This window comes from Epinephelus lanceolatus, chromosome 6 (assembly GCF_041903045.1).
Source record: "Epinephelus lanceolatus isolate andai-2023 chromosome 6, ASM4190304v1, whole genome shotgun sequence".
NCBI classification, from domain to species: domain Eukaryota; kingdom Metazoa; phylum Chordata; class Actinopteri; order Perciformes; family Serranidae; genus Epinephelus; species Epinephelus lanceolatus.
The window spans coordinates 27407733-27435153 of NC_135739.1; the positions used below are offsets into that span (position 1 = coordinate 27407733).

General features: G+C 41.5%; 1 protein-coding gene across 2 annotated transcripts in view; it reads left to right on the forward strand.

The window, feature by feature from the left end:
* The first annotated feature begins 5979 nt into the window (after positions 1-5979).
* The window catches only part of LOC117254231 (homer protein homolog 3-like), an 82802-nt gene continuing 61360 nt past the window's right edge, over positions 5980-27421 (forward strand). The window contains exons 1-2 of one of the 2 annotated variants that reach the window (XM_078168882.1): positions 5980-6378; positions 10938-10983. In XM_078168882.1, coding sequence (XP_078025008.1) covers positions 10961-10983 — 23 coding nt within the window. In that variant the 5' untranslated portion in view covers positions 5980-6378; positions 10938-10960. The remainder of the gene's footprint in view (positions 6379-10937; positions 10984-27421) is intronic. The other variant, XM_033622356.2, reaches the window with a different exon arrangement.

The following is a 27421-nucleotide window of genomic DNA, read 5'->3' on the forward strand; positions in this document are numbered from 1 at the left end:
GATAACGTGCCTTCTTCCCCAAGTTGTGGCAGAGTGAAGGTAGCGCATGCGCGTTGCTGCCCCCTGCTGGTCAGATGTTTTTGGCCTTGGAGAAGTTTAAAAGGTGATGTTGATGACACCATAGTTTTACTTTATTTATTTTTGATGAGCTGGCCTGTGTTTAGAGCTCACCCCCTTACCTTTAACTGTTTTAGGTATTTTAAGGTCACGTTGACGTTGGTGGTGAATAAAGTACTCAAGGGCCAGTGGCACAAAACACCTCAAGGCAACTCATTTTATTTCATTGGCCATGTACAGTCCAATTTGATCTCATATGGGTCACACCAATAAAACCATCGTTAACATCAGCTCCAACATTTTCCCTTTTTGGTGTAAAGAATTACTTTTGTAGACGTCCATCCTCTTACAAAACAGATATACAGCCTGACATGTCTTAAGAAAAATAAGTGCAATTTCATTACATGTGCATTCATCCATACATTTCCTGACACAGATTCTTTTGAACTGAAGATGCTGGTTGACAAAATTTTGCACAATGTTTAATATCTTTAAACATGGTCACAGTATGTATTCATTGTTATATCAGATAACTTTATTCTGGTCCAGGTGGAAAAGCCTCTGAAGCAGAATTTTACATGAAGTCAGCATGTTTAACTTGCTCCTGAAACCTGGCACCTCTTAGTCCAGTCATCTAGTGGGCCAGATTGGACCCTTTGGCTGGCCGGTTCTGGCCCACAGGTTGTATGTTTGACAAGTCCATGTTGAGGCTTTCTCAAGATAAAATCAGTTGCCCAAAACACGTCTCCTCCCTCAGGTCTCCTTAAAATGTTTACTTAAGTGTTTAAGGTTTTCTCCTTATCTTGGTCTTATACTCAAGGAATTCCTTAAAGTAAGTCACACTATTGCACAAAAGACTAAGGTATCACAAACTTGAATGCAAGCAAACAAATGGTTATCATGGACTGTTGTATTTTACCACTGTAAATGTTTTCAATGCAGTAAATGCCTAACCATTTTTACCTAACAAAGGAAACCTTCTCAGGGATTACGTGCACCATCCATTAGTAAGTCCCTCAGGTTAGGAAAAATTAAGTTTCAGGTGTCATAAAATGACAAATTAAGGTGTTTTGCGCAACTGGCTCTTTTACTTGGGCAAAAGTAACAATACCACAGTGTAGAAATATTGCTACAGGCAAATGTCCTGCATTAAAATTGTATTCAAGTTAAGGTACAAAGTATTAGCATCAAATATATTCTGTACATTTAATTATAATTATTGATGCATTAATATGTGCATTACTTTAATGTTGCAGCTGTTAAAGGTGGAGCTACTTTTTATGATGTACACTGTCAGGTAGTTTGTGAATTTCACCAAGGGATCAATTAAGTCTTATCTTTATTCTCAGTAGGCTAATAAATCATAATTTATTTTAGATTATGTTTTGTATTAATAATCTGAATCTGCAAACATTCCCCCCAACATTTGTATGTGGAGCCTATGTGCGTAGTAAATGGGCTGAAAAATGGGCCCTATATGGGACTGACCATAGGTTCCATAATGGCCCCATGTCAGTTGCCCATATAGGTGGGTTTACCCACGGGCCCCAGATAAGATGCCTAGTTTGGGCCCATACCCACCTGGTACCCAGGTAGCCCTAGCATAACCCCACTACCACAGGTAAACCCATTCATGTGGCCAACTGGCATGGGGCCATTATGGAACCCATGGTCAGTCCCATTTTTCAGTCCATTTACTACACACATGGACCCTACGTACAAATGTCTCCTGGGCCCTTGTGTTTATTTGTTCTTTTAAATGTTATTTATTTCAAACATTTTATTGTTTATTGTTGTAATGTCTAGTTATTTATCTATAAATTTTTCTGTGCTGTTCTAATCCTGTGGTGTGAAGCACGTTGGGCTTCATGATTGTATGGAAGGTGGTATTTGAATAAAGTCTGATTTGATTTGAAATGTAATGGAATAAAAAATGTAACAGTTTCCTCTGAAATGTAGTGGAGTAGAAGTGTTAAGCAGAAGAAAATGGAAGTGAAGTACTTCAAAATTGTACTTGAGTAAATACTTAATTACTTTCTACCACTGGTCCTAAATTAGTTTTTCGTCAGTGATTTTTAATAAGCGATTATCAGCAGGTGGCTAATGTGTATTGTGGTGCATTTACAGCCTCCACAGCTCCAGCTGGCCTGAATGGATATTAACCTTGAACTATTACCTTAATAAGTCTTTACTGGCTCTCTGCGCTTTCCTGCTGATCACACTGACGTGTTCCTCTGACTGACTGACCTGAAGTAATTGGGGCCTGAATCACCCTCTGATGTTCATGCAGCTGATTTTTATGTGTTGGTCTGACATTCCAGAGTTAAGAGGATTGCATGTATGAGCTATGAAACTCCAGAAGGAGATCATCAATACACAAAGAAAAATATTTTGCTACTCTTTGCTGCTCTTCAACTGCCCACTTACAACTTGGATGTCAGAGCTTCCAACATGTGATGAATGATTTAGACAGGGACACACATGAAGACAAAATCACTTGGTGCTGTGGAAATTTGCATAATCTTTTGACTGAAGAACATCTTCTTGCATAAAAAATTAAAGTCAGACAATCACATTAATTGCAAAACAGCCTCTTTAAAAATGTAATCACTGGCTGTAGGCTTTATTTCCAGTGCTGATGATGCCTTGTTTGCCACATCATACTGGTGTTTGTCTTTCTGTGCCTCCTGCCACAGTGAACGTGAAGAAGACACTATGAGTTTGATTCGGCCACTGCTTGACCTGAAAAAGGAGAGAAATCTTCTCCAAGCCGACCCATCTGTGTGTGCATGTTGGTGCTGCCAGAGGTGATTAATACCCTTTGTGTTAAGGCAGAGGCCTGGAGGTTCAGCTCCATCCTGCCCAGTCCATCCAGCTGTGTTGCAAACTGCCTCGGACCGGCTGAAAAGTGTCTTTCTAAATGAACACGAGGGTTGTTTGCATGTAAGACAGAGATCTGATGTTCCCTGCTGCCTCCCTGCAGCACGTAGCAGCAGCCAGCTGCATCGCTGTAACAGGCCACTGAGCAGCACGATTAGTGCACAGGAGCTGCTCCCATCGCTCTTCCACTACATTTGATCATGCCCTACTCTCCTATGCTCACCTCATATTCATGCAAATATGGTCTCTTTTAAATCAGTGGTGACTCAAAACCAAGGCCTGTATGAATTAACGAGATGAAGTACAGCTCCTACGTGTGACGCAACAGTGATTTTCTACAGTTTTATAAGGAGAGTTGTGAAGCTTTAATATAAAGAAGTAAGTGGGTGAAGTGCTCTCTGGTTTTCTTGTCGTCTTTTCACCAATTAGCAAAGTTTCACATTCACAAAACTCCACTTTGAAACTGCCAAAACCTTATAATTAATAATGGCATTTTATACCATCTTTTGGGTGATTACTATATTCCATACAATGTTTATATGTGCATGTGTGTGTCAATGCTCATTTGTTTCTGTATATAACATGTCATATCAAATCAGATTTATGAAGAACTTTAAAACAATATGTAGATTTCATAAATCTTATAAATGTGATCAGTAAAAGACAATTCAAGACCCGAACACTGATCTGATTCATGACTAGGCAAAGCATTTTATAAACTCTATCTGCCGAAAAATCACCTGAACAACCAAATTATATTTCCACAGAGCTTTCAGTGTCAGTAGTTAGTCAGGGCTGGCTCAGGCTTGCATTGAACCAGCCCCTAGTGAGGCTGATAAAGGCCTAGTCTGTCAGGGGACTTCCTAAGATACACTGAGCTCCTGTCTTCTCCTCTATTTCTCTCTTCATTTACAAATATTCATGTCCCATTTACGCATGTTACTAACTTGGCTTCTTACCCTTCTGCTTTCTCCTCTTGGAGGTTCTCACAGATCGGGGTTGCACCTGGATCGTGGTTGTGCTGCTGCTGTTGTCCTGCCTGATCCCTGCTACTACTGCTATTAGTATTAGTCATACTTTTTCTAATATTATTAACATACATATGATTATTATTGTTACACATACATACTATCATATATTAATGTATACATATAAGATATCTTGTCCCTGTATAACCAGAGCTGCGTTTGCATTCTCAGTGTAAAGTCAAACGCGTTCAAGGGGGTTCTCCCTTGTCACCGATACTTTTGTGATTTTCATGGACAGGATTTCGAGGTGCAGCCGCGGAGAGGAAGGGGTCCTGAACCACATCATCTACTTTTTGCAGATAACGTGGTTCCATTGGTTTCATCACACCGTGACCTCCAGCATGCACTGGGGCAGTTTGCAGCCAAGTGCGAAGTGTCAGGATGAGAGTCAGCACCTCCAAATCTGAGGCCATGGTTCTCTGCTGGAAAATGGTGGATTGCCCTCTCAGGGTTGGGGGAGAGTTACTGCCCCAAGCAAGGGAGTTCAAGTATCTCAGGTTCATGAGTGAGGGTAGAATGGAGCGTGAAATGGATTGGCGGTTTGGAACGGCTTTTGCTCTGATGCAGGCACTGCGCCAGACCGCCGTGGTGAAGAGGGAGCTGAGCTGGAAGGTGAAGCTTTCGATTTACTGGTCCATCTATGTCCCAACCCTCATCTATGGTCATGAACTCTGGGTAGTGGCTGAAAGAATGAGATCACAAGCGACCGAAATGACTAGGCCTGGGAATTGGGGTCCCCCAGGAGGAGCTGGAAATTGTGCTGGGGAGAGGGACATCTTGGGTGCTTTGCTTGGCCTGCTGCCCCCATGACCTGGCCCTGGACAAGCGGATGAAAATGAATGGATGGATATAAGATATAAACTAATTAATGCTACTATAATTATTATTCATATTTTGACATTATATGGTTGTTATTGTTGTTGCTGTGCATCTCTCTCCTTCTACGTATCATTTTGTCATATGGATCACTCTAATTTTATAATGTTGATCTGTATACAATAAATATGGCATGTCTGTGCATCCTGGAAGACGAATCCTTCCTCACTTGCTCTTCCTGAGTTTCTTTCACTTTTTTGAAAGGGTTTTTTGGGGTCCTATATTGTAAAGCCCTCTGAGGCAACTAGTGATGTGTGATGTTGGGCTATAAAAATAAAATAAAATTAAACTGAGCAGTGTATATTACTTTTATTGTGTGCATTTTTTTGTTTTGATGTGGATAATGTTCTGTGTGAGATTTAAAGGGTCATATATTTTGTCAGGTTTTCTACAGTTCTGTTTAAACAAATATCTTTGACCCCTGATGTGATGTGACTTTCAGTGAGATGAACACAGTCACTTGATTATATAATCACTGCTATGAAATACGCTCTACTCCCTAATGAATAGAACCATTTTACGAACTGCATAATATTCCTGTAGGGACTCAATGTAAATGTAGCACAGTGAGTTAAGTGAGCTTTGTGGTAGTCTCACGACCAGATTATATAAATTTTTCACTGTCCCATGAACAGCAAAATATTTATTTGATTTATTAGATTTCATCCGTTATAGTGCTTCGTGTGATTACCATATAGCTCTTTATAAACAGCTTTATGTATAATATAATCTGATTTATGGTGAGATCAGCACAGTCAGTGGGTGCAGGATTGTACATCTGAGTGATTATTTGGGGAAGCTTTTTTATAGTAAACAGCCATTTGGCTTCTGTTCTTTCACCAGTATTTTCAGATGCTTCTTGTTTTTATTACGCTGCATCTCATAAATACGCACTGAGGGGGGCTTTTAAGACTGTCCTCAGGCTATTTCCACATGTAGTATTTCACATTCTGACATTTAAGTGGAAAGTGGGGATGAGGAAGATGTAGTGGGGGTGGGGTGGGGGGTAGTAGTTTGCACTGTGGCCATCAGATGGCGCTTAAGAGGCTCCACGGTCCTACAGATAGAGTTGAATGGGATCCCAGTGATCTGCCACAGAGGCGGGAGGGGAGTGCTGCACAAGTCCTGGACGAGGTTTGAGCCAAAAGCCCTGTGCTGCCTGACTTTTATCGGCATTCCTCCGCCTGTCCGACCCGCAGCACGGAGCCTGACGGGTCACGGTGCGTAATTACGCACGGGGACGACAGATCCGCGGTGCTGTTGGCGGTGGAAACCCACCGGTGGACAAAGGAAGGCAGACAGACTGGAGTACAACTGACTTGAGAGGAGAGGAGTACTGTTGGAGGGGAAACGGGGGGAATCTGGAGTCGGAAGTGATTTGTCTTTTTTTTTTTTTTTTTTTTTTTTGGAAATGTAAGTTTCGTCAGGATATCGGAGAAGAAGTGAATCCGTTTGGAAACCGCTGAGAAAAGGACAAAAAGTGGGTTTGTGTGTGGAATCAGTCCCCTACACAGCATCTAGATCCTCAGAGCATGGGGTAAGTTAGACATTTGTGTGTGAAATGTGCAGCTGGCGCACTCCTGCTGTCTGGAAGTGATTTGTTCAAATGGCGAAACGCTCACAAAGTGAAGTTTGTGGTGACTTGTGGGAATTTTCTGAGCTCGTTGTTTGGTCCAACCAAAGCCTGTCGATCAGATCAACACCAGTTCACATGTGACACTGCATTGTTTTCTTTGTGTACACTCTGGTGGACATTACCGAGAGAGGAGTCCTTTATGTGTGAACCGCAGAGCTCGAGACCCAGTCTGATGTCCGTTTACACCCTAATGACACGTGTGACCGTAAAAAGGTCAAACTCATATGCTGACCGACCATGGCTGCATTACATGAAACTATGTGTCTGATACACACACACGGGTTTAATAAAATGTAATCACATTTTTATGGTCATATGACAAAACAAGCAGATTACTCATGCATCCTGCAGCGAACAGACTTACTGTGATTTCCTGTTCTCTATTCCTCTATTTACACACACACACACACACACACACACACACACACACACACTCTCAGTTCTCTGGGCCACATCCAGGTCGACTGTTGTGCAGGGGATCCTGGGTGGGTTTGCTATGGGAAGCCCCTGGTGTCAAACCGTGGTCATTCTCATTAGCTGCATATATGTGTGTGTGTGTTGAATTATACATGCAGGCCTTCAGCTCTGTTCAGACACACCTGAATCCTCCTCACATTACCAGAGTCCATGCTGTCGGCGGGTTTAGTGACACTTGAGTTGAGTTGCTGCACAGATGACTGACTGAGATCAGTATTAGAGCGTCCTCAGTGCTCTGTTATCTCTATTAGGCTTTGACTGATGTGCTTTTGGAAGAACATTATTTATACACGTATGCAGTTTGGCCGTATTCCCTTTTTAGTGACACTTAAAATACATTGCATGCAAAAAACAGTTTTATTATAGACTTATGGTCCATTTACTTACAACTTACACTACGTAAGAAGGTGTCATTGGGATGTCCAAATTGCAGCATAGTCTTAGTATTTCCCTGTTTGTATTGGTTGAGAACTGGTTCCAAATTGGAATCGCATACCTCCAAGTTTATCACTTCCTTTTATCAATGCCGGCATGTTTTTCTGATAGTTGCACAATGCAAAATAGTGGTGTCAAACTCAAGCGTCTGCACCTCTGAAAATTTGTAAGCTAAAATGAAGCTTAAGAAAGATGACAAAAGTGCTGCCATAATGTCTGTAAAATAATAATTTTAAGTAAGAGTGGAAACACCAGCTCTATGCTGAAGCATCTTTCTATGCGGCATGGTCTTAAATTCAAGGAAAGACACTACTCATGAGTGTCACTGCTTCCCAGCAGGGCAGCGTCTCTTACCATTGGTGAATATCATGTTATAGTAACATTAACAGGTTTTTTCTTAGCACAGTGGAGCTTTTGCACACCTGAATCACATGCATGCCCTTTTTCCTAGTCTGTTTATACACTGTGTTCGGACACAGGGTTGATAAAACATTGACTACTTTTTTTCCACACATGTAATTGATCAGGAACCAATAAAGGAATCAATAAACAATCTGGCTCATAAGCAGAATCGGTAACAGGCATTGGTATCAATAAAATCTCATCAGTTCCCATTCGGACCCGTTTGTTGCCCAAACTGCAACAATAGCTTCAGTTGCTGCTTCCCGCCAAAGACTAGAAAGTGTGTCCTTTGATTGTCCTCAAGACCAGACTGAAGATGTGTCTCCTCCTTAGATGAGTCACACAGAAACTAATGGTGCATTCAGGCGGTCCTCAACAATTTATTAAGTCAAATTTCCAAGTGCACCACCTGGGTGTTGCTCTCATATAGCCAACAGAGTGGTAAATACCTGAGTTTAGATGTCCCGCTTCAGCATGGGCAACTTATTGGTGAAACTGTATCAGGATTCTTAGAAATATCTCAGTCTAGTTCCATATTCCACATGTACAAGGACTACAGTACTTTAAGACAAGTGATCTGAGTTGACTACACACAGCTCTTTAGCACCTGGGGTTCAGTGCCTTGCTCAAGGGCACCTTGGCAGTGCCCAGAAGGCAAACTGGCACCTCTCCAGCTACCAGTCCACGCTCCACACTTGGTCTGTACGGACACATGAGCTGTCAACCTCTGGTTCCCATATGGACTGAGCTACTGGCGCCCCAGTTATGCATGGATATGTTTATGGATGTGTAAATGAGGGTGGCATAGACCAAGTTGGTATCCGCAGCACATACTGTCACTGTGCCACAGAAAGCTTCAGGTAGACTGTGCCCTTTCAAGTGGTGTCATTGGCACACCACCACCCATACAAACCTGCTGTTTAACATCTGCACCCAAGTGGGAATGCTGTTCCTTTTACACAGTCAGAGCTTAGACCAGACATCAGCTTGGCTTCACCCCTCTGTGGTGACTACATGCAGCTTAGTTAAATCACCTGGTCCAAATGAAAGTCATGAAGGACCTGTGGGCCACCGTGCGCACTCAGACAGAAATCTGAACAACTCTTGACAGATGGAGACGGCACGTAGCTGCTCTGCCCTCTTGACAGAGGCGAGCGCCAGGAGGAGTCTTGATTAACAACCACTTCAGGTCCATAAACAAAATGAGTGTTGAGTGCACAGGTGCTCTCATGCTGTGTACAGCTTGTCTTAAGGTACTTATTAAACATATCACTTGACCCATGAAGGTCCCTGTACAAATACAATATGTCATTTGATGGAGAGAGAGTCTTGATTTAATAGAGATCCTCTATTTTTCTGTAACAGGCTACTGTCAGCTTTCATTATTTACAACCCGCAGCAGCAGCTTTTCGATCCATTCAGTTAAATTATACATATATCAGAAGCTGATGACCACATGAAAGCAAATACCTGTTAAACACAAAGTGGCCATGTCATATATTCTCTGAATTCAGAGCCCTCTCCATTCCAATGGACATAACTTTGCTAGGATGTCTAGATCTATGATTATTGTCATCTGACTCCACCCAGGCACACATAATTATTTATTTGTATGTCTATTAGCCAATCACAGAATTCAGTATTATCTAAAGTGGATTGCAGTGAGCCACATCCCCTTTTTTTATCAAGCATGGCCGACTGTGAGGCAACGAGGAAGCCAAGGCACATTTAAATCTATTTATCATATTGTTTAAGTACATTATTTGTGTTTAAACTGTGTTTAAAGTAAACATAAAATGTTATATTACTTGTACATGTCAAAAAATCATATGAAAGACTGAACTTTTACTCTGGATTTTTTTTTTTTTTTTTTTTTTTAAAAAACACTCATCCATTGGAATAGACAGTAGATCTGAGTGTCACCGGGAATTAAATAAAGAAATACTGTTCTAATTTGTTCTAATGCATTCACTTTATTCATTCATATCAGTTAACAATTGATGAAAAATAAATAAGCTTATATTTTTGTTGGAAAAAAAGCTCTGTTAAGACCATTTACTGTTATTTTTACTGTTAGGTGGTTTCTGCATTAAGATTCTCCCAAAAAAAAATAAAACATAATTAAGTATCCTAATTAAAAAAATGCTAATGATTTATGAGTGCATTAGAGTAGAAATCCACCATAATAATATTTTGTGTGTGTGTGTGTTTGGAACATATTGTTTCTTAATGGGTAAAGAGGACCGCTCAAATGCACCAAATGAACGCTGCAATTGATTAAGGAACGCTGAAGGCAGTGAGTGATTCACCTGAGGTCTGCTCCAAATTTGTGCCTAAAAAAGCTGTATTTCCTGGTCACATTTAATGATAATGATAATAATGCATTTTATTTATAGGCGCCTTTCAGAGCACTCAAGGACACTTTACAAAACACAGTATAAATAACAAGCAGCAATGTATCCATAGATGATAATTGTATTAACTGGTTGGTGTTTTTATGTTTGAAAGAGCTATGAATGATGTTTGTGTAGTTTGTTTATTTTTAGGGATGCACGATAATATCAGAACATCATTGGTTTTGGCTAATATTGGCTTTAAAATGAATCAGAATTGGCCAACATGCTTTTTCTTATTTTGCGCAATGAATAAATATTACATATATTGAAAAGTATTGTATTTCATGTTCATCCGCTGGTGGGCCATCATGAGAAGAGTATGCATGCATAATATGATGTTAATTCCACTACACAAGAGACTTTATGATCACTAATATTAGCTGGTGAAAAAAGTGGATATATCGATATCAGTATCGGTTATCGGCCAAATAAGTTGTTACATATCGGGTATCGGCAAAATATACATGATTGTGCATCCCTATTTATTTTCTCAGTGAAAATAAGGTGCTTTTCTCTTAGTTGATCATTGCCATTTAAGCACATTTCCACTTAACTGAATTAAGGTTTCCACCTCCAGTCTACTTGTTGTATGAGGTGTAGCCGCACTGTGTTAAAAAATGTCATTATTGGATTAGCATTCAGTATCCGCAGCTACTTTTTTGGGACATCACTACACAATGCCTGACAAGCTCCACAGGTTATTATTTTCACTGTGTAACTTGGATGCTCTTCCCTCTTGTTCTGCTGCAGAGGAGTTGTCTCCGAGCTGTAAAATGTTCCCGCTACATCGAGAGAGGTACAAACCCATGTTGTCTCTTTGTTGTGGCTCTGCATGGCAGGGGTGGGTGACAAACTAAAGTTTAGTTTTTGATCTCCTCCCAGATGATACAGAGAATCCGATGACTGTTATTGATACCTTCCATCAGCAAAAACTGCTTAAACGTCTGCCTGGACTGAAGTATTTATTCATAATTTATTACCTTGTCTGAATATAGATGTTATTTGGCAAAAAAACAAGGAAATTGGCTAAATGGTAATAAATAAGCCCTGGTAAAATTTCAGTATAAGGCAGCTTTTGATGGAAAAGTCAACATTGCATCATGAAATTGAGAAGAAGCTCTCTGGCTCTGTTTGATATTCAAGAATACAACATCAGGATCTGTACTATTGATACTTTGGGGATCAATCCACCCATCCCTACTTCATCAAACATTTATTTGCCTTTGAATAAAATCCACCCTCTTCACATCCCCATAATGTTTATCCTCCCTTCAGTATGCTGTTAACTTTAAGATCTGGTTCACCCAGTGGAGGTTTCATGCTTGTCATGATGTCCAGATGTTGTCAGCACGCTCTCCTCCTCTTGTCTGGTGTCTCTTTCATCATATCGTCCCCTTGTCGGTTGCTCCATTGCAGCTCCACTGCTCCATATACTGTTGGATTGCGTATATTCATATTCTGTCAGTTGTTTGTTGTGCATGTCAAACTGTGAAATGTAAAAGATATATAGTGGTGTGAACAAATACAGTGTTTTCCTCTGACTTGTAGTGGAATGAAAGTGTAAAATCACACAATGGAAATTCTCAAGAGACACATTACATTACAGTTACATAGCTGATGCTCTTATCCAAAGCAACTGACAATAAGTGCGTTCAACCATGACGGTACAACGACAAAAACAGTGAGAATCATGCCAGTACATCAGCTTCAGTAAATATGCTGAACAGCTTCAAGTGCTGCCTTCACAGACAATAAGAGATTTTATTTTTTGTCATTTTATGGGCCAAGGTGAAGTGTGAACAGAGAGTTTTCATTCTGCAACAGACGATTTGTAGAGTTTCTGTTGTCCTTATGGCAGCAGGGACCTCGTTCCACCACTGTGGAGCCAGGACAGCTTTACAGAGAGGTAGCCAGGCTTTGGTAGAGAGGAAGTCATGGGCCAGTTGGCAGTGTCCTGGATTTAGGATGAGCCTGAGCCCTTTACAGCACAATAGGCAAACACCAGTGTCTTGAATTGGATTCAAGCAGCCACTGGTAGCCAGTGTAAGGTGCCAGGGCTCCAGACTAACTTTTTACATTGGTTGCACTGGGGTGCTGAATGTTTTTCCACTTAGGTGAACGAGCAAAGCACCCCAAATTTTTACCGCACCTGTTGGCACCACAATAATACATTTTAAGCTTGACCGTTTCTGTCAGTTCCCATACACACTGGTAGTTTCTTAACACATTATGTTAATGACTGTAAACGTCAAAGATGATGGGTCAGGGTAAGGCATCTTACAGGGGAGACAGGTGGTGGAGTGGTTACCTCACCACCAGGTAGCAACACAACTCCACCTAATGGAGGCTTACGGCACCCCAGTTTCAAACGTCCAAAAACACATAATTGAAACCTCGTCCGTAGTGATCCAAGTGTCCTGAAGCCCCGACATAAAAAGTGGTTTGGAAAAACGTCATTTGAACTCTGTTTTTAGCCTCATTGTAGCCTAGAGGTATGTGTTTTTGGACGTTTGAATCTGGGGCGCCATAAGCCTCCATTAGGTGGAGTTGTGCTGCTACCCACTTCCCCCTTGGATCTCCGCAAGTGTTGTGAGGACTCTAAAACTTCACCTGAGCCTCCCTCGGCATACGGGTGAGTAGATAATGGCTGAATTTCATTTTTGGGTGCACTATCTCTTTAAGGCATACAGATATAAATTCTGTAATACTGTGATACCGTGAAACTACTATCTTTTCTAAGATGGTTATTGTACCATGAAAATCTCATACCATTGCAACCCTACCTCCACTGATAATGTTGGTCCGTGGACAGGTGTAACAGGCAAGGCTGGTCTCTTCATTTTGAATTATTGGTATGTTTTAAGGTTGTGCAGCAAAGAAGAATGTCAGGGTCGGAGCCAATCAGAGGCAGAGTAGAGTCGAGTCTTTGCAAAATTCAGGTGGGGAAAAAATACACACAGTGACAGCCCTGCTAAATGTCAGGTGCATCAGTGTGACCGGTGAAAATGTTAAGCCACACATGACATTTTTGGTTGCATGTGTGACGGAGGAGCGGCACAGTGTGGGAGAACCTGGGTAGGCAGAAGACCTTTCTGGATGCACAATGTCTCAGCTGACACAAATCCAAGCTAACCACAGCCACTGTGCACTGTAAAGTGCATTTTATAGACACTTTTCCAGTGTTTGATACACAAAAGATGGAATATCACATCAACTAAAATTCTAGTTGCAACATTTCGGTGAGAAATGTTAGATAAGAAGATGGATACCGCCCTCAAGAGTGGTATCGATCTTCCTACCTAACTTGCAGAAAAAGATAACCCAAATTGTTAAACTATTCCCTTAACTCAGAGAGTTGCAGCATAACCACTTGTTAGAACTGTTTGAAAGCAGCATATATATTCTGTATGTGGAAAGGTGGGTCACAGTATGAACATCTATCTAGGACTTTTATGGGCTGAGGTTGATATTACTGTTCTTATCACCTCATCCACTGTTGAAATCTCTCTTAATGTCACCGTGCAGCCTCTCTGTGCAGCGCAGAGGACGTCTAAACTTTGGTTTCAGCGGGAACATATTCAGTTAATCTGCAGCAATAACACCATAAAAGCTGCTCAGCGTCTGCGTCCTCCCACTGGCCAAGGAGAAAGCAGCTGCTCTGTGGGGAGAAGAGCTTCTTAATCGCTGTTTTGAAGACATCTGCAACTGCATGGATAAACGCTCATCCTAGCTCACTCTCTTCGTCCACTTCCACTGAGTTTTATTGTCATGAAAGCAATGAAGGTGCCACGGCAGCATCGTGATGAAAGATCATCTCTTTTTCCATGTGTCTCCCTGTGACCCTTATATCCTGAAGACAGAAAACCTCATTGTGTCACCTTCACAGTGGGAGACAGCAGTATACAAAGCACAGTCTGACCTTCAGATAAGTGCCGTGCTGTCTTTAAACACAAGCAGAACTCACTCCACATCTTTCCAGCATGAAAACATTGGCAGAGAATATGTTGTGCTGCAGATACGGTGAGACGGCTGAGCTGCCACATTATGAGTTAGCGTTTCCCCTTGCTGTGCTATTTTGGTATGTGGTTGTAGCGTGTCATGTTGCCGGACAGGACAAGACACTTTCGCTGGCTTAGGAATGTGGACACAAGGCGGCTTACTCTCAGAGGTCAGAAGAAGCAGACCCTTAATGGAGAAATTTAGCTTTGAGAGGAACAAAGAGAATCTGCCCAAAATACACCAAAAAAAACCAACAACCCCTGAAGTCCCCAGGGCTGTAAAACCAGAGCAGAGTTCCAGTTTTGTGTTGACTTAATGCACAGATGGTGAAAAATGATGCTGTGCTGAAGCGCTCAGCTGACGCTCACATTTAGACTGAATTCAACTCTTTTTCAGGCTTATGGGTCAACACGTGTTATTTAACCTGACAGGCTGAACATGCGTCTCTGTAAATAATTTAATATTTCTACACAACTATTATATGATTTCTGTAGATAACCTGTTTTCACCCTCTCATCTGTACAGCTTTGCTCTTTTGAACTGGACAGAAACTTGTATCTGAGGAATATAATGTGAGTTGTTGCATCAAATTTTCATGAAGTGAGTGAAAAAAATAAATGCGATCCAATAATGTTGTGTAAGACCATCTGCAGTCTTCACAGTGTTACATCTCCACTGTAACAGCGATACTGCAACACTAACAGCTCACACAAAGGAAAGATTCATGTATTTTAATTCTGTCACTAAAAGTGTTAGTACACACAGTCCCAGTTCTGTGTGTTAAAGGCAAACTGATATGAGGCTTCAGCATTCTGACTAAGACAAATATGGTTGAATATTGTTTGCAGACAGACTTAAAAATGTGAATGTGTGTGTGTGTTGTTAGATATTTTGGTTTAGTTTGCATGGTGGTGTGGTGGTTAGCATTGTTGCCTCACAGCAACAGGGTTACTGGTTTGAGCCAAGGGGTGGGGGAGCCCCTCTGTGTGGAGTTTGCATGTTCTCCCTCGTGTCAGCGGGGGTTTCTCCGGGTACTCCATCTTCCTCCCTCAGCCCAAAGACATGCAGGTTAATTGGTGACTCTAAGTTGGCCGTAGGAGTGAATGTGAGAGTGACTGGTTGTCTGTCTCTATAGCCCTTTTTAGATAGGAATTGTACAAATTTGCAGGAAAGCCCAATCAGTCTTCTTTCAGCATTGCAGTATGAATACAAAATCGGGGAGTGCGGCAAAATGCTGCCTACCTACTTTTGTTTATACAGAATGCACCTTTTTCGGGGCAATGGGGGGCGTGAGCAAGTAACAAAATGTGTAGCTCGGCGTGTGACGTAAACAGTGACATGGGAGGGAAGCCGTAGCTAGTCAGTCCTTCGGCGATTCTCTCTTGTTGGCCCGCTCTTCACCGTTCCCGTCATCTGACGGTTAATGGCCTCTTCGATTGCGTGGGCAATAGGGGTGGGAATCTTTGGGCACCTCACGATTCGATTACGATTCAGGGGCTACGATTCGATTATAAAATGATTATTGATGCATCTTTAATTTATGTATATTGATGCACTTTTTCACAACACACATTTCTTTTTGTCTCACTGAATAAGCATTCAACACTTGGAATTTTAAAAACAGTGCATTTGTAATAAGAAAGAGTTGAATTCATTTCCATTATATTTTATTAAATATATAAATGGAAATGCGTGCAAACTGGAAAGTTACAACTTCGTTGTACGGAACCAAAGATAACAACAGGTATCTTAAATCACAAGATAAAATGCGTAGTTAGAGTATCAAATGATTCGGTGGCGACAGACGTCCACGCATCACATGTAACTGCGTTCCTACTTACCTGCCTTCAACAGTGAAGCCATGACTTCTGTTTTGGTTTGATGGTAGAGTGTCGGTGAAATAGCGTCGGGATGGGATGGTGTATCTGGGCTCCAGTGTATGCAGCAGTGCTCGACATGCCTGATTTTCCACAATACAGAATAAGGACGCAAATCCTTGGCAATAAATGCCGCGATGGCCTTCGTAATTCGCTTCGCCTTTTCTGATGAGGGTGGCAGCTTTCTAATTGCTTCCTCGACTGTTCTCTGGTCGGTAGCGCCACTAGTAGCCACAGCAACAACAGCCTGCCGTCTCCCTGACTCCTCTATCAGGTGGAATTGAGTTACATGGCTTCTCATGTTTGTTGTGTTGCCAAAGTATTTTATTTTAGCACGACACAGCTTACATATAACGTGGCTCTTGTCCAGTTCGCTTCCGCCGTCAACGTTGTAGAAGCCGAAGTATTTCCACACATCTGCTTTTAAATTAGAAGAAGCTGTTCAGCTCTCACGGCAAGGTGGGTAGCAGTCAGCCATGTTTGTTTTCCTCTGTGCGCGTGTCGGCGTGTCTGCTCCAGGTGCGCATCCCAAAGTGTCCCAGAGATGACACGTACCGCGCTTCTTAGTTCCGCATTATTTAGAACCTTCTGTATTACTCTAATTAACAGATTTAAATAATCGAAATTTGGATGTTTGTGAATCGATTCAGATTCGTCCACGTCCGAATCGCGATGCATCTAAGAATAGGAAATTTCCCCCACCCCTAGTCGGCAAGGAGGGCGCACAATTCCTTGTCTCCCCAGTTGCTCATCTTTATAGTGTCTGTCAGGTTTGCATTTCCCTCTTGCTACTAGCTGCTCGCTACCACCAGTGTGTCGCACGTGTGGCGTCATTAACAGCTCCTCCCGTTGCGGAAGGCTGCCTCGGTCTGTTTAAACTAAAAGGGTTCCACCAATATGACTACCCTACGAGGCGGAAAATTGGGCACCCCGGATCAACTTGCCAATCCGGCTCTGTGTGTCTAAACGCTCGCAGCTTGCCGGCAAAACAGCCCAACATTCGGGGATAATCTGGCAGTGTAAAAGGAGTTTATGTGTCAGCCCTGTGATAGTCTGGCGACCTGTCCAGGGTGTAATACACAAGATTAGTGATAGGCTAGCTCTTACCCATGAATCCTTGTGCAGTCATGGGAGCTAGTTAACGTTAAATCACTGTGTGGCATCTGTCCATAACGGCGAGGTGAACTAGTTAGCTAACAATCATGTACTATTGAAACATATTGGCAAATTATCCGTGTTATTATTTCAGGTGTACATGTGTTCTTTTGAGCCACAGTGCAGTGGATCATTTCATAACTTTTAAATTAAGATACTTACACACTGTCCACTCCAGAAACCAGCGGTGAAAGTGCAGAGGTTGAAGGCTAATACACCTGGCCAAGCTGTAACTGCTGCAGACTGAGCAGCTACAGGCAAGTGCGAGAATTGGCTCAAGTGCCACCTAGTTTTATCCAATATATGTAGTAGGGAGTATCTCCGTCTCTCTTTCAGCTAAGGGGTCCTTGGCCTGACAAATGTTGACGGCTTTGGAAATAGAATTGTGGTATAATGTCATTTAATATATGAATTAATATATGACTTGTTTAGTCTTGAAAATGTCAAGAATGCATGAAAAATATCTATCAAAATATCTATATGTGCCCAGAGCATGGAAGATGTACAATTATATATAAAACTGGGAAAAACGGCAAATCCTCACAGTTTAAGAAGCTGGAGTCAGCGGAGATTTAACATTTTTGTTTGATAAATGATGAACTAATTATCAAAATTTTTGTCGGTTAGTTTTCTGACATTTGACGAATTGATTTACAGGCAAATTATTTTAGATCTACATTATCCATGTGATTTGTAAAGTCTTTTTTAATGTTGGATAAACAGTATATTCATATTCAGAGCATCAAAACTAATGTCAGGGGTTTTATTTTACTGCTTCTCTGGCACGGAATAATCAGCCAGTCACAGTCACAGTCAGTCATTATTTTTGTGTCCTTTTCCTTTAAACATGCTCTTGGGTATAAATCTCGTTACACAGTGCAGTAAAAATCCCAGATTGGGTTATATAGCAACAATATCGTATGACCTTTCTACACAGTTACCATTACTGATCATTTTCATGAAACTTACTTATTAACCTTTCGGCCATTTCCCCCCTTCATCAGATCTCCCACAGGATTTCTGATTTTCTGTTTCAAGTGTGAACACTCAGCTTTTAAATACAACCAATAGGATTTTTGGCAAGCAGGTTTTGCAGCTTCGCCCTCCCCCCAGGCTATTTACAGCCCGCAGAGCTTATAGAGCTCCATTATTGGCAGTTTGAGAAGTACTTTCTCAACTACAGAAGCGACTGGTTGGGTCTGACTGTGGGGCCAGACAGGAGGGAGCAGCTTCTGTTTCACAGATCAGAGATTCAGGGCAGTGAAGGGGTCCTGAAGTTAAGAGGAGAGATGAAGAGAGCAGCGAGAGAGGATTAGAAAGGGATGACTTGGGGCGAAGACACACAGCACAACCATGATGCATGTGTGTGTGTGTTTGGTGGCAGTAAGAAATACAGTGAGCATTTTCTTAATTTACTCATAAGCCTTACAAACTTGGAGAAAGTCAGATTTTTATATATTAAATTTCACCATTAAAATTTACTAATGATTTACTAATGATACTCATTGTAGTGATATTGTTTGTTTTGTGGGCAGATATATATGTGCTGTTGGAACTGAGGGCACTGTGTGTTGCTCAGCAGCACTTCAGCATTTTATCTTTATGAAGGACTGTTCCAAAGCGAAGTGGCTAACTGTTTGAAGCCTGTCTGACTTTTTGAGCCCTTGATGCTCCGGGTGGTGGAAAAATTATCGGCACCTCGACCATCACCCCCTCCCCCCTGGCACGCAATCTCGGCGTTATCCTGGACCCCACCCTCTCCTTCGATCACCATGTCAGCTCCATCGTCAAGACCTCCTACTTCCACCTCCGCCGCATCGCCAAAATCAGACACTGCCTCTCTCCCCCTGCTGCTGAATCCCTCATCCATGCCTTCATCTCCTCCCGCCTAGACTATTGCAACTCCCTCCTCACTGGCATCACCTCCCATTCCCTCCATAGACTCCAAATGGTTCAAAACTCTGCGGCCCGCCTCCTTACCCACATCCGGTCCCCTGAACACATCACTCCCGTTCTCCACTCCCTCCATTGGCTCCCCATCAAACAACACATCAACTTTAAAATCCTCCTCCTCACTTTCAAAGCTCTTCACCACCTGCCCCCCCCCCCACCTGTCTGACCTCCTCATCCCCCACCGCCCCTCCTGAGCCCTCCGATCTTCCTACACTCACCCTGACTGCACCAACATCCAGACTGAAAACCTTGGCGACAGAGCCTTCTCCAGAACAGCACCCCGACTATGGAACTCCCTCCCCCAACCTGTTCGCCACTCTCCCTCACTTCCCATATTCAAATCCCGCCTGAAAACCTACCTCTTCTCCCAAGCCTTCGACCTCCCCTACCCCTAACCACCTCCACCCCAGTGACTGTTCCTATACCGCCTGTGTTACATCCCATCATTTCTTTTGTTCGCTATGTTGTCTTCTGCTTGTTCCCCCATCTGTCACTACCCCTTTTGTGTTACTATGTAAGCGTCTTTGGGTCTTTGAAAAGTGCTATACAAATTTAATGTATTGTTATTATTATTATTATTACTATTAAAATTGGTACAGTATAGTGTCACAATATTTTTGCTTGGTAATATTGTATCAATGTAACCAGTGGACTCTAGTGATGTCTATGTTGTGTTGATATGAAAACGGTGGACATCTTTGGAGGCGATCTCCGTTTATCTTTATGACTCTGACAGCGAGAGGAAAAAACAAATTCATCCGTCCATTACAACCATATAACTCAAGCCCCTACACAAATGAAGTGACACAGGAATATGTTAGCATGTTATACAATAGGTTTAGGCTGAAAATGAACTCATAAACATAGCTTAGCAGTGCTAAAACATGGAATTTACTATGGGAGCAATGAGGTCTAAGCATGTCAGATGGTAACAACTGAAAAACATTTTACGTAATTATAATACCTAATATTACAAATGTTCATTTGACTTTGTTACACATATTACTGCTGTATAATTGACCCTGTCACATCGATACATGGATGCCAAGTATCATTTTATTAATTATATAAATTACTAATATTACAAATACAAATTAAACCCTTGGTAGCTGTATAGAAATATAAAATCAATTGTTATTTCAGTTCAATCGATGTCATTTGCTGAAATGAAAATAACTGAAGTGAGATAAATTGACTGAAAGATTTCTCTTATTAGATTAAACAGGTGTTAAAGTTATATGAATCACAATATATAGCAAAATATGTTATCGAAATACTCACTTAAAATAACTAGTATTGTATTGTGACTAATGTATCGTATTGATATTGTATCGTGAGGCCTGTAGTGATTCTCTCTTCTACTTTCTGCAGACTTTCTGAGTCCAAAACTCTGCAAACTTTGCTTATGAGATAAACTGACAATAGCATTTTGACATCAAAGTCAAGTCAGTTTTCTCATATCACAAAGTATAAACATGACCAGTGATCGACCAAAGGGCTTTGCACAATAATAAGGAAAAAGTACAGGAATTGAACAATTACAACAAGCAATGACAAAAACACACTGACTTACCCAAAACATGTAAAAAGACAGAGAAAACAAGTTATTTTTGGCTTGGATTTTAAACATTCAGTGGTGGGGCCTGATCGAACAACTTGGGCAGGCCACAGAAAAAGCACAATCTATTTGACAATGACAGACGAACTGCGCATCAGAAAGAAAAGAAAAATAATTAAAATCTGGAAAAAGGTGGCACTGCTTTGTCTCATGGTGGTCACTTCAAAGTGTTTGATTTGACTCAACAGAACAATTTTACTCCTCAGGAAGTGAAAAACAAACATGACATACAGCCTCAAACTTCACTGCACACAGAAACGTCTCTGTCTGTTCAGGTAAAGCGATTTCACAAAGTGCCATCCTATTTGTTACACAGAGTTAGGACACTCTCCTGCACTCAGACACCCACAGTGATGTTGTGCTGTTCGGAGTCTGTAGCTCAGTGATTAGTCCTCTGTGGAGGACACTGGTTCTGGGCTTAACTGTGTGCCCACAGAGCTGCTCCACTTCTTGGTTGTTGTCTTGTTGTTTTCAAGGAATGAGCAGTAACCTTCACATGCTGTGTGGTCATAACAGCCTTGAGCTATTTCTTTTAGTTAGGAACCTCTGCACACTCAAAAACAGTTTTACTTGGTTCCACTATATTCCCTGTGTTAGTACTTTGCCAGCAGACGTCAACATAAAGACACAAAACCTTTCTATTTAGATTTGTGATACAACGTGAGCATGTATCCACCTGGCCTGACTTGGTTGTTAATTATATTCAGTCTAATCAGGTCAGAAAGGGTCCTGTTGTGATGCCAAGCAGACTTGCTTTCAGGACTGATAACGTGGTGTGTCATAATTATCTTGGAGAAATGTGTTATTCTGCAGCAGACAGAGAGTGTGAACTGTGATCTGCTGAGAAAAATGACACTTTACGACCACAGTTGTTTGGTAGCAAATCACAAAGTGATGGTGCTTTCTCTCTGTGTGGGCCTGCTTTGGACGACAACATTTTGGATCAGGTCTAATTAGATTAGGTCCGACTGTCCTCATGTACCTGTCGGATATGGGACTTTGTTTCTTATAAAGAATAATTATACTGTAGATCCATGTTTGGGTCAGGTGGGTTTTGCGGGAGCCCTGTTTCAGGACAGGTCCAAAATTTTGAAACCCATGAAGACTAGACCTACAATAATTAGTTGACAGAAAATTAATGTATCCCTATTTTTATAGTAAGTAATTTTTCAACAAACATGCAAAGTTCCAGCTTCTGAATTTGCTGCATTTCTGTAGCAAATTAAATTTTAAAAAAAATAATTTGTAAATCTGCCCTGTCCATGATTTGTCAAGCAAAAACTCCACTGCAAATTACTCACCAAATTTCACCGAACACAGAGATCATGTGATGATATTAGTCTGGTGATGATCATCATCTCTGTGATTTAGTGTCATATTTAGGTTTTTTTGATTTCTCCGTGCCTCTTTCCTCTTTGCCTCTTTCCTGGTCGAGAATTGTGGAGGCTGTGTTGGCAATCAAAATTGAAAGTTTTGACAGCATATTGGAAGCAGGAGGCTCATCTCACCACTAAATAATGTAACATCCCCAGGTAATACTAGTCTAGTTGCAATAGGGCTTTAGTTGCAGCCCTTTGACAACCTGTAGTTTACAGGATGTCATCAAGTGTCAAATTTTCAAGTTGTGTTTCCCACTTTGTTGGCTCCACTCTTAAGTCTGATATTCTCAACTTGGTTTTGAAGGCAGCAGACAAATCTTTCTATTGATGCAAAAGTAAAGGGAATATAATAAAACATTGGCATCCTCTCCATGTGTACAGTGGCGTGCAACAGTTTGGGCACCCCTGATCAAAATTTACTTTATTGTGAGTAGTTAAGTGAGTAGATGATAAACTTGTATCCAAAAGGCATGGAGTATATAATGGAACATACTTTTCAACATTTTAAGCAATATTAGTGTATTGTTTTTGTTTTGTATAATTTTAGAGTGAAAAAAGGAAAGGAGCACCATGCTAAAGTTTGGGCACCCCAAGACTTTTGAGCTCTCAGACAACTTTTACCAGGGTCTCAGACCTTAATTAGCTTGTTAAGGCTATGGCTTGTTCACAGTCATCATTAGGAAAGGCCAAGTGAAGCAAATTTCAAAGCTATATAAATTCTCCAACTCCCAAAACCTTGTCCCAACAATCAGCAGCCACGAGCTCCTCTAAACAACTGCCTAGCACTCCGAAGTAACTGATGCCCACAAAGCAGGAGAAGGCTATAAGAAGTGTTTTCAGGTGGCTGTTTCCTCAGTTCACAATGTAATCAAGAAATGGTGGTTAACAGAAACTGTGGAGGTCAAGTTGCGGTCTGGAAGACCAAGAAAACTTTCTGAGAAAGTTGCTTGTTGGATTGCTACAAAGGCAAATCAAAATCCCTGTTTGACTGCAAAAGATATGCAGGAAGGTTTATCAGACTCTGGAGCTTTGGTGCACTGTTCTACTGTGCTACGACACCTGTACAAATATGATCTTCATAGAAGAGTCATCAGAGGAAAACCTTTCCTGTGTCCTCACCACAAAATTCAGCATCAGAAGTTTGCAAAGGAATATCTGAACAAGCCTGATGCTTTTTGGAAAAAAGTCATGTGGACTGAAGTTAAAATAAAACTTTTGGACACAATGAGCAAAGGAACTTTTGGAGAAAACAGGGTGCAGAATTTCATGGGAAGGACACCTGTCCAACTGTTAAACAGGGGGTTGCTTCAATCATGCTTCGGGCTTGTGTTGCAGCCAGTGGCATGGGAAACATTTCATAGGTAGAGGGAAGAATGGATTCAGTTCAATTCTATTAAATTCTGGAAGCAAACATCACATCAACTGTAAAAAAGCTGACGATGAAGAGAGGATGGCTTCTACAACAAGACAAGGATCCTAAACACACCTCGAAATCCACAATTTTCTACCTCAAGAGGCACAAACTGAAGGTTTTGCCGTGGCCCTCACAGTTCCCCGACCTAGACATCATTGAAAATCTGTTGATGGACCTCAAAAGAGCAGTGCATGCAAGACAGCCCAAGAATCTCACAGAACTAGAAGCCTTTTGCAGGAAGAATGGGGGAAAATCCCTCGAACAAGAACTGAAAGACCCTTAATTGGCTACAAAAACCATTTAGTAGCTGTGATACTTAACCAAAGGGGGAGCCACCATTTACTGACCATGCAGGGTGCCCAAACAAAGCTTAAATATTGAAGAACTGTGTCACCTTTAACTTTATGCCTTTCGGAAATAAGGTCATCTTTTACTTGCTTAGCTATATGCAGTAGATGAAATTTTGACAAGGAGTGCCCAAACTTTTTCATGCAACTGTAGATTCACATTGGGTTTAGCTGAACTCAGCACGTGTCTTTCTTACATCACTGTCAAGTTATATCTATATGAGATGTGATTTCTATTCCAAAGGAGGTAATGAACCGTTATCAGAGATGTCCGAGGAGTAATTTGGAATTGAGCATGCAGTGAATGCAGCCTCGTAGGTCAGAGGAAGCGTATTAAAGCCTCCTTGTTCTCTGATGGCTCCCTGCAGAAAGCTCAGCCCTCGTACTGTGCATCTTCCAGCTCGTCCAGATGGAGCTATCATGGAAGTCCCTCAGTTTATGGCCTTTGCTGCAGGCAGCAGCCAAATACCTTTGTAGTTGTAATATTTTCCTGTCCCTGAGAGGAATTATTTCATCTGTATGGATGTGAAGCAGAGAAAGAGCCTGCGTGCATCAGCAGAAGCCTTTCCAGGAGGGCTGGTTGTTTGGCTTAATCCAACATTTCATCAGGCCTCTCATGCTGTATGTAACCTCGAAATTCATCTGAATGCTTCATGCCAATTAATATATCATGATGGTGGAGTGGAGCTGACGGCCTCAGGGCTGCGTGCCTCCGCCTCTATCTGGTGTCACTACTGTGTTTTTTAAAGGGAAATGAAGAGGACAGTTATGGATTAAAAAAAACTCCAGCCATCAGCTCAGACTCAGCTGCTTTACTCTCCCATTCTCTGACAATGGCAGAATATCAAAGGAAGTTATTTTTTACAGCAAACTTTTAGAAGTTTCTTGAGGGAAAGTGTAGTTTTAAATCCGTCATTTGGCACAATATCAAAATCATCAGATGATCCCGCGGTGACAGACCGCTGCAGACTTGTGTGGTATGAACGCAGAGACGTGCAGAAGTGAAGATAAAATGTCCCAGAGAGGCATGAAAAGTGGTTTTGCCCATAGAGGATTGAGCCACTCTTGAGGATTCAGTCCCGCCTGCCTGGGCTCAGATCCCAGCTGAGCTTCCTCTCCTGTGTCTCCCATGTTTTACCACTCTGTCTTTTTCTGTCTCCTCCACTCGGACCTTGAATACAACAACAACAAAAAAAGATCCCAAGGAGTTTGGGTTTTTTCCGTAAATGAAAAAGGGGTTCAGAGTTTCCCCCAACAAACCCAGCTCTCAAAAGCTTTTCAGGTAATGCCATTAGTTTTTAGCACATCTGTAGTTCAAGCACTTTTATCACTAAAAAGGATGTTGGATATTTTAAAAAGATATTTTAAGCAGATATCGAGAAGAAGTAGAAATTAGGGGTGCAAATGCGCACCTGGGCAAGTGCATTTGTCTAAACTGCCTGTGCATTCCATCAAGCAGGATTCAGATGCACACGCTTGCCCAGGCGTGCTACTCTTCTCTGTCTGAGACTGTTTATGCCTAAATGTTAAATAGTGAGATGTGCATGTGTTTGGGAAGCACTGACACTTGTTTAAAGGATGTTTGATGAAGTTTTGCTGTTGTTAAACATGGACCCCTATCACTTCAATTCATCAAGCGTTATCTCAATTTTTGGATTTGTCATTCACCGTGGAAGCAAGCGAGAAAAACAAACTTTCCCTCCGGAATTCAAAGTAACACAGAGTAAGTAATTAATAGACAAATGATTATGTTGTGGGTGAAGTATTCCTTTAACCTAAAATTTTGTTAGCCTCCCCAAGGACCTCACCCACTTAGAGGCTTTTGTAGGACATTATGAGACAAATAAAGACATTTGTAGTTTCTCAATCTTGAAAAAAAACAAATGTCATGTCAAGCCAATTGTATTTACATAGCCCAGTATCACAAGTCCCAATTCTTGCTTCACAATCTGTACAGTTTACAACACCCTGTGTTCTCTGATTCTCACCGCGGACAAAAATAAACTCCCCCAGTAGATGACGTGTGTACAGAACACACCAACATAATAAAATTACAGTGTAGAAAATCCTTGCCAATCCTGACAAAATGACACATAGAATCTGAACATCTAAGGAGAACAATAGATGTGGGAGGATGTCAAGCAGCTTCCAGGTGTCACCAGACATATAGAGACCGAGCCTCTTTACCCTGTCACCTGGAAAGAGGACAAACTGCACAAACACAGAAGAGGCAAAGCTGAAGCAGATAATTTCCACAGACAGAAAACAGAAAGAGAAAGAGAACAATGTGATGTCAGTTTACACCTCAGATAACACGTTGTCATTTTACTGACCCCTTTAATTACTGAGCTGTAATGTGAACACAGCTCTTCCTCTGCTCACACATAGATGTGCAGCAGTGAGTGTGTATAGTATGACGGGGGGGATGTAGGGGGGGGTTGAGTGATGTATATGTGACCTGGAATAGATTAACAATAATTGATCCAGATGACCCCTTACTGGATTGAGGCCTCTGGCTCACAGCAGGAGGTGGAAATGCCCTCAGCACAGTATCTGCTGTATAAAAGCTACTTTACATTTACACTCTATTTCAGAGTGGACTATAGGGTAACTCTGGGAATTTTTCCATAATCCTGCTGACAAACAGACAAAGCAAAAACATAACATCCTTGATGGAGGTAAATGTTGTAGTTCGTACATTGCCGCATTGGCATTACAGTTAAACAGTTTCTGAAAACATTTTAGGCAAGAAATAGGCAACTCAGTAACAGAATCTTGGTCTATATGTGATTAGCGCTGTCTAGTTTTACCATTTAATCCAAGTTTTTTCAGCCTCTGTTTTCATTGTGCAGGAAACAGTATGGGGCCCCCTTCCTGTTCATAAACTCTCACTATTAAAGCTAAACACGACACTAAAATATGTTTCTAAAAGCACGGTAGGCGAGAAAAAGGCAATACAGTAATGTAATCTTGATATATATTCAATCAGCACTGCTTAGTTTTACTTCTTTATCAGATTTTGGGCCAAGTTTGAGACAGACAGAGGGGCAGGTCTGTCGTTTGAGCTGCTTCTACACTCTTTATGTTCGCGGTGGCAACATGGGTGACGGGCAATATGACAATGCGGAAGTACAGGCTGTAGTTCAAGCAGCAGTTGGAGAGTCAGCAAAACTCTGCTGGATGACGTAAATTACATCATCCAGCAAAGCTTTGCTGGGGATGGGGGGTGAAGATGGATACGTAGGCACTGGTTAGATGGAGGGAAGTTTACCACAGTTCATTGACACATACAACCCACATTGTTATGACGCAAAGCTGGTTTCCCTTTAATTCTGTTTACATGTCAGAGGTTGGGGGATGGCTTGACTCAAGACTCAGACTCACTTGCAAATTTGAGGACTTGAGACTTGCTTGACTAACATTGATAAAATACTTTGACTTGGTATTCATAACTTAGACTTGACTTGAGACAGATGACTTGAGAAGACTTGA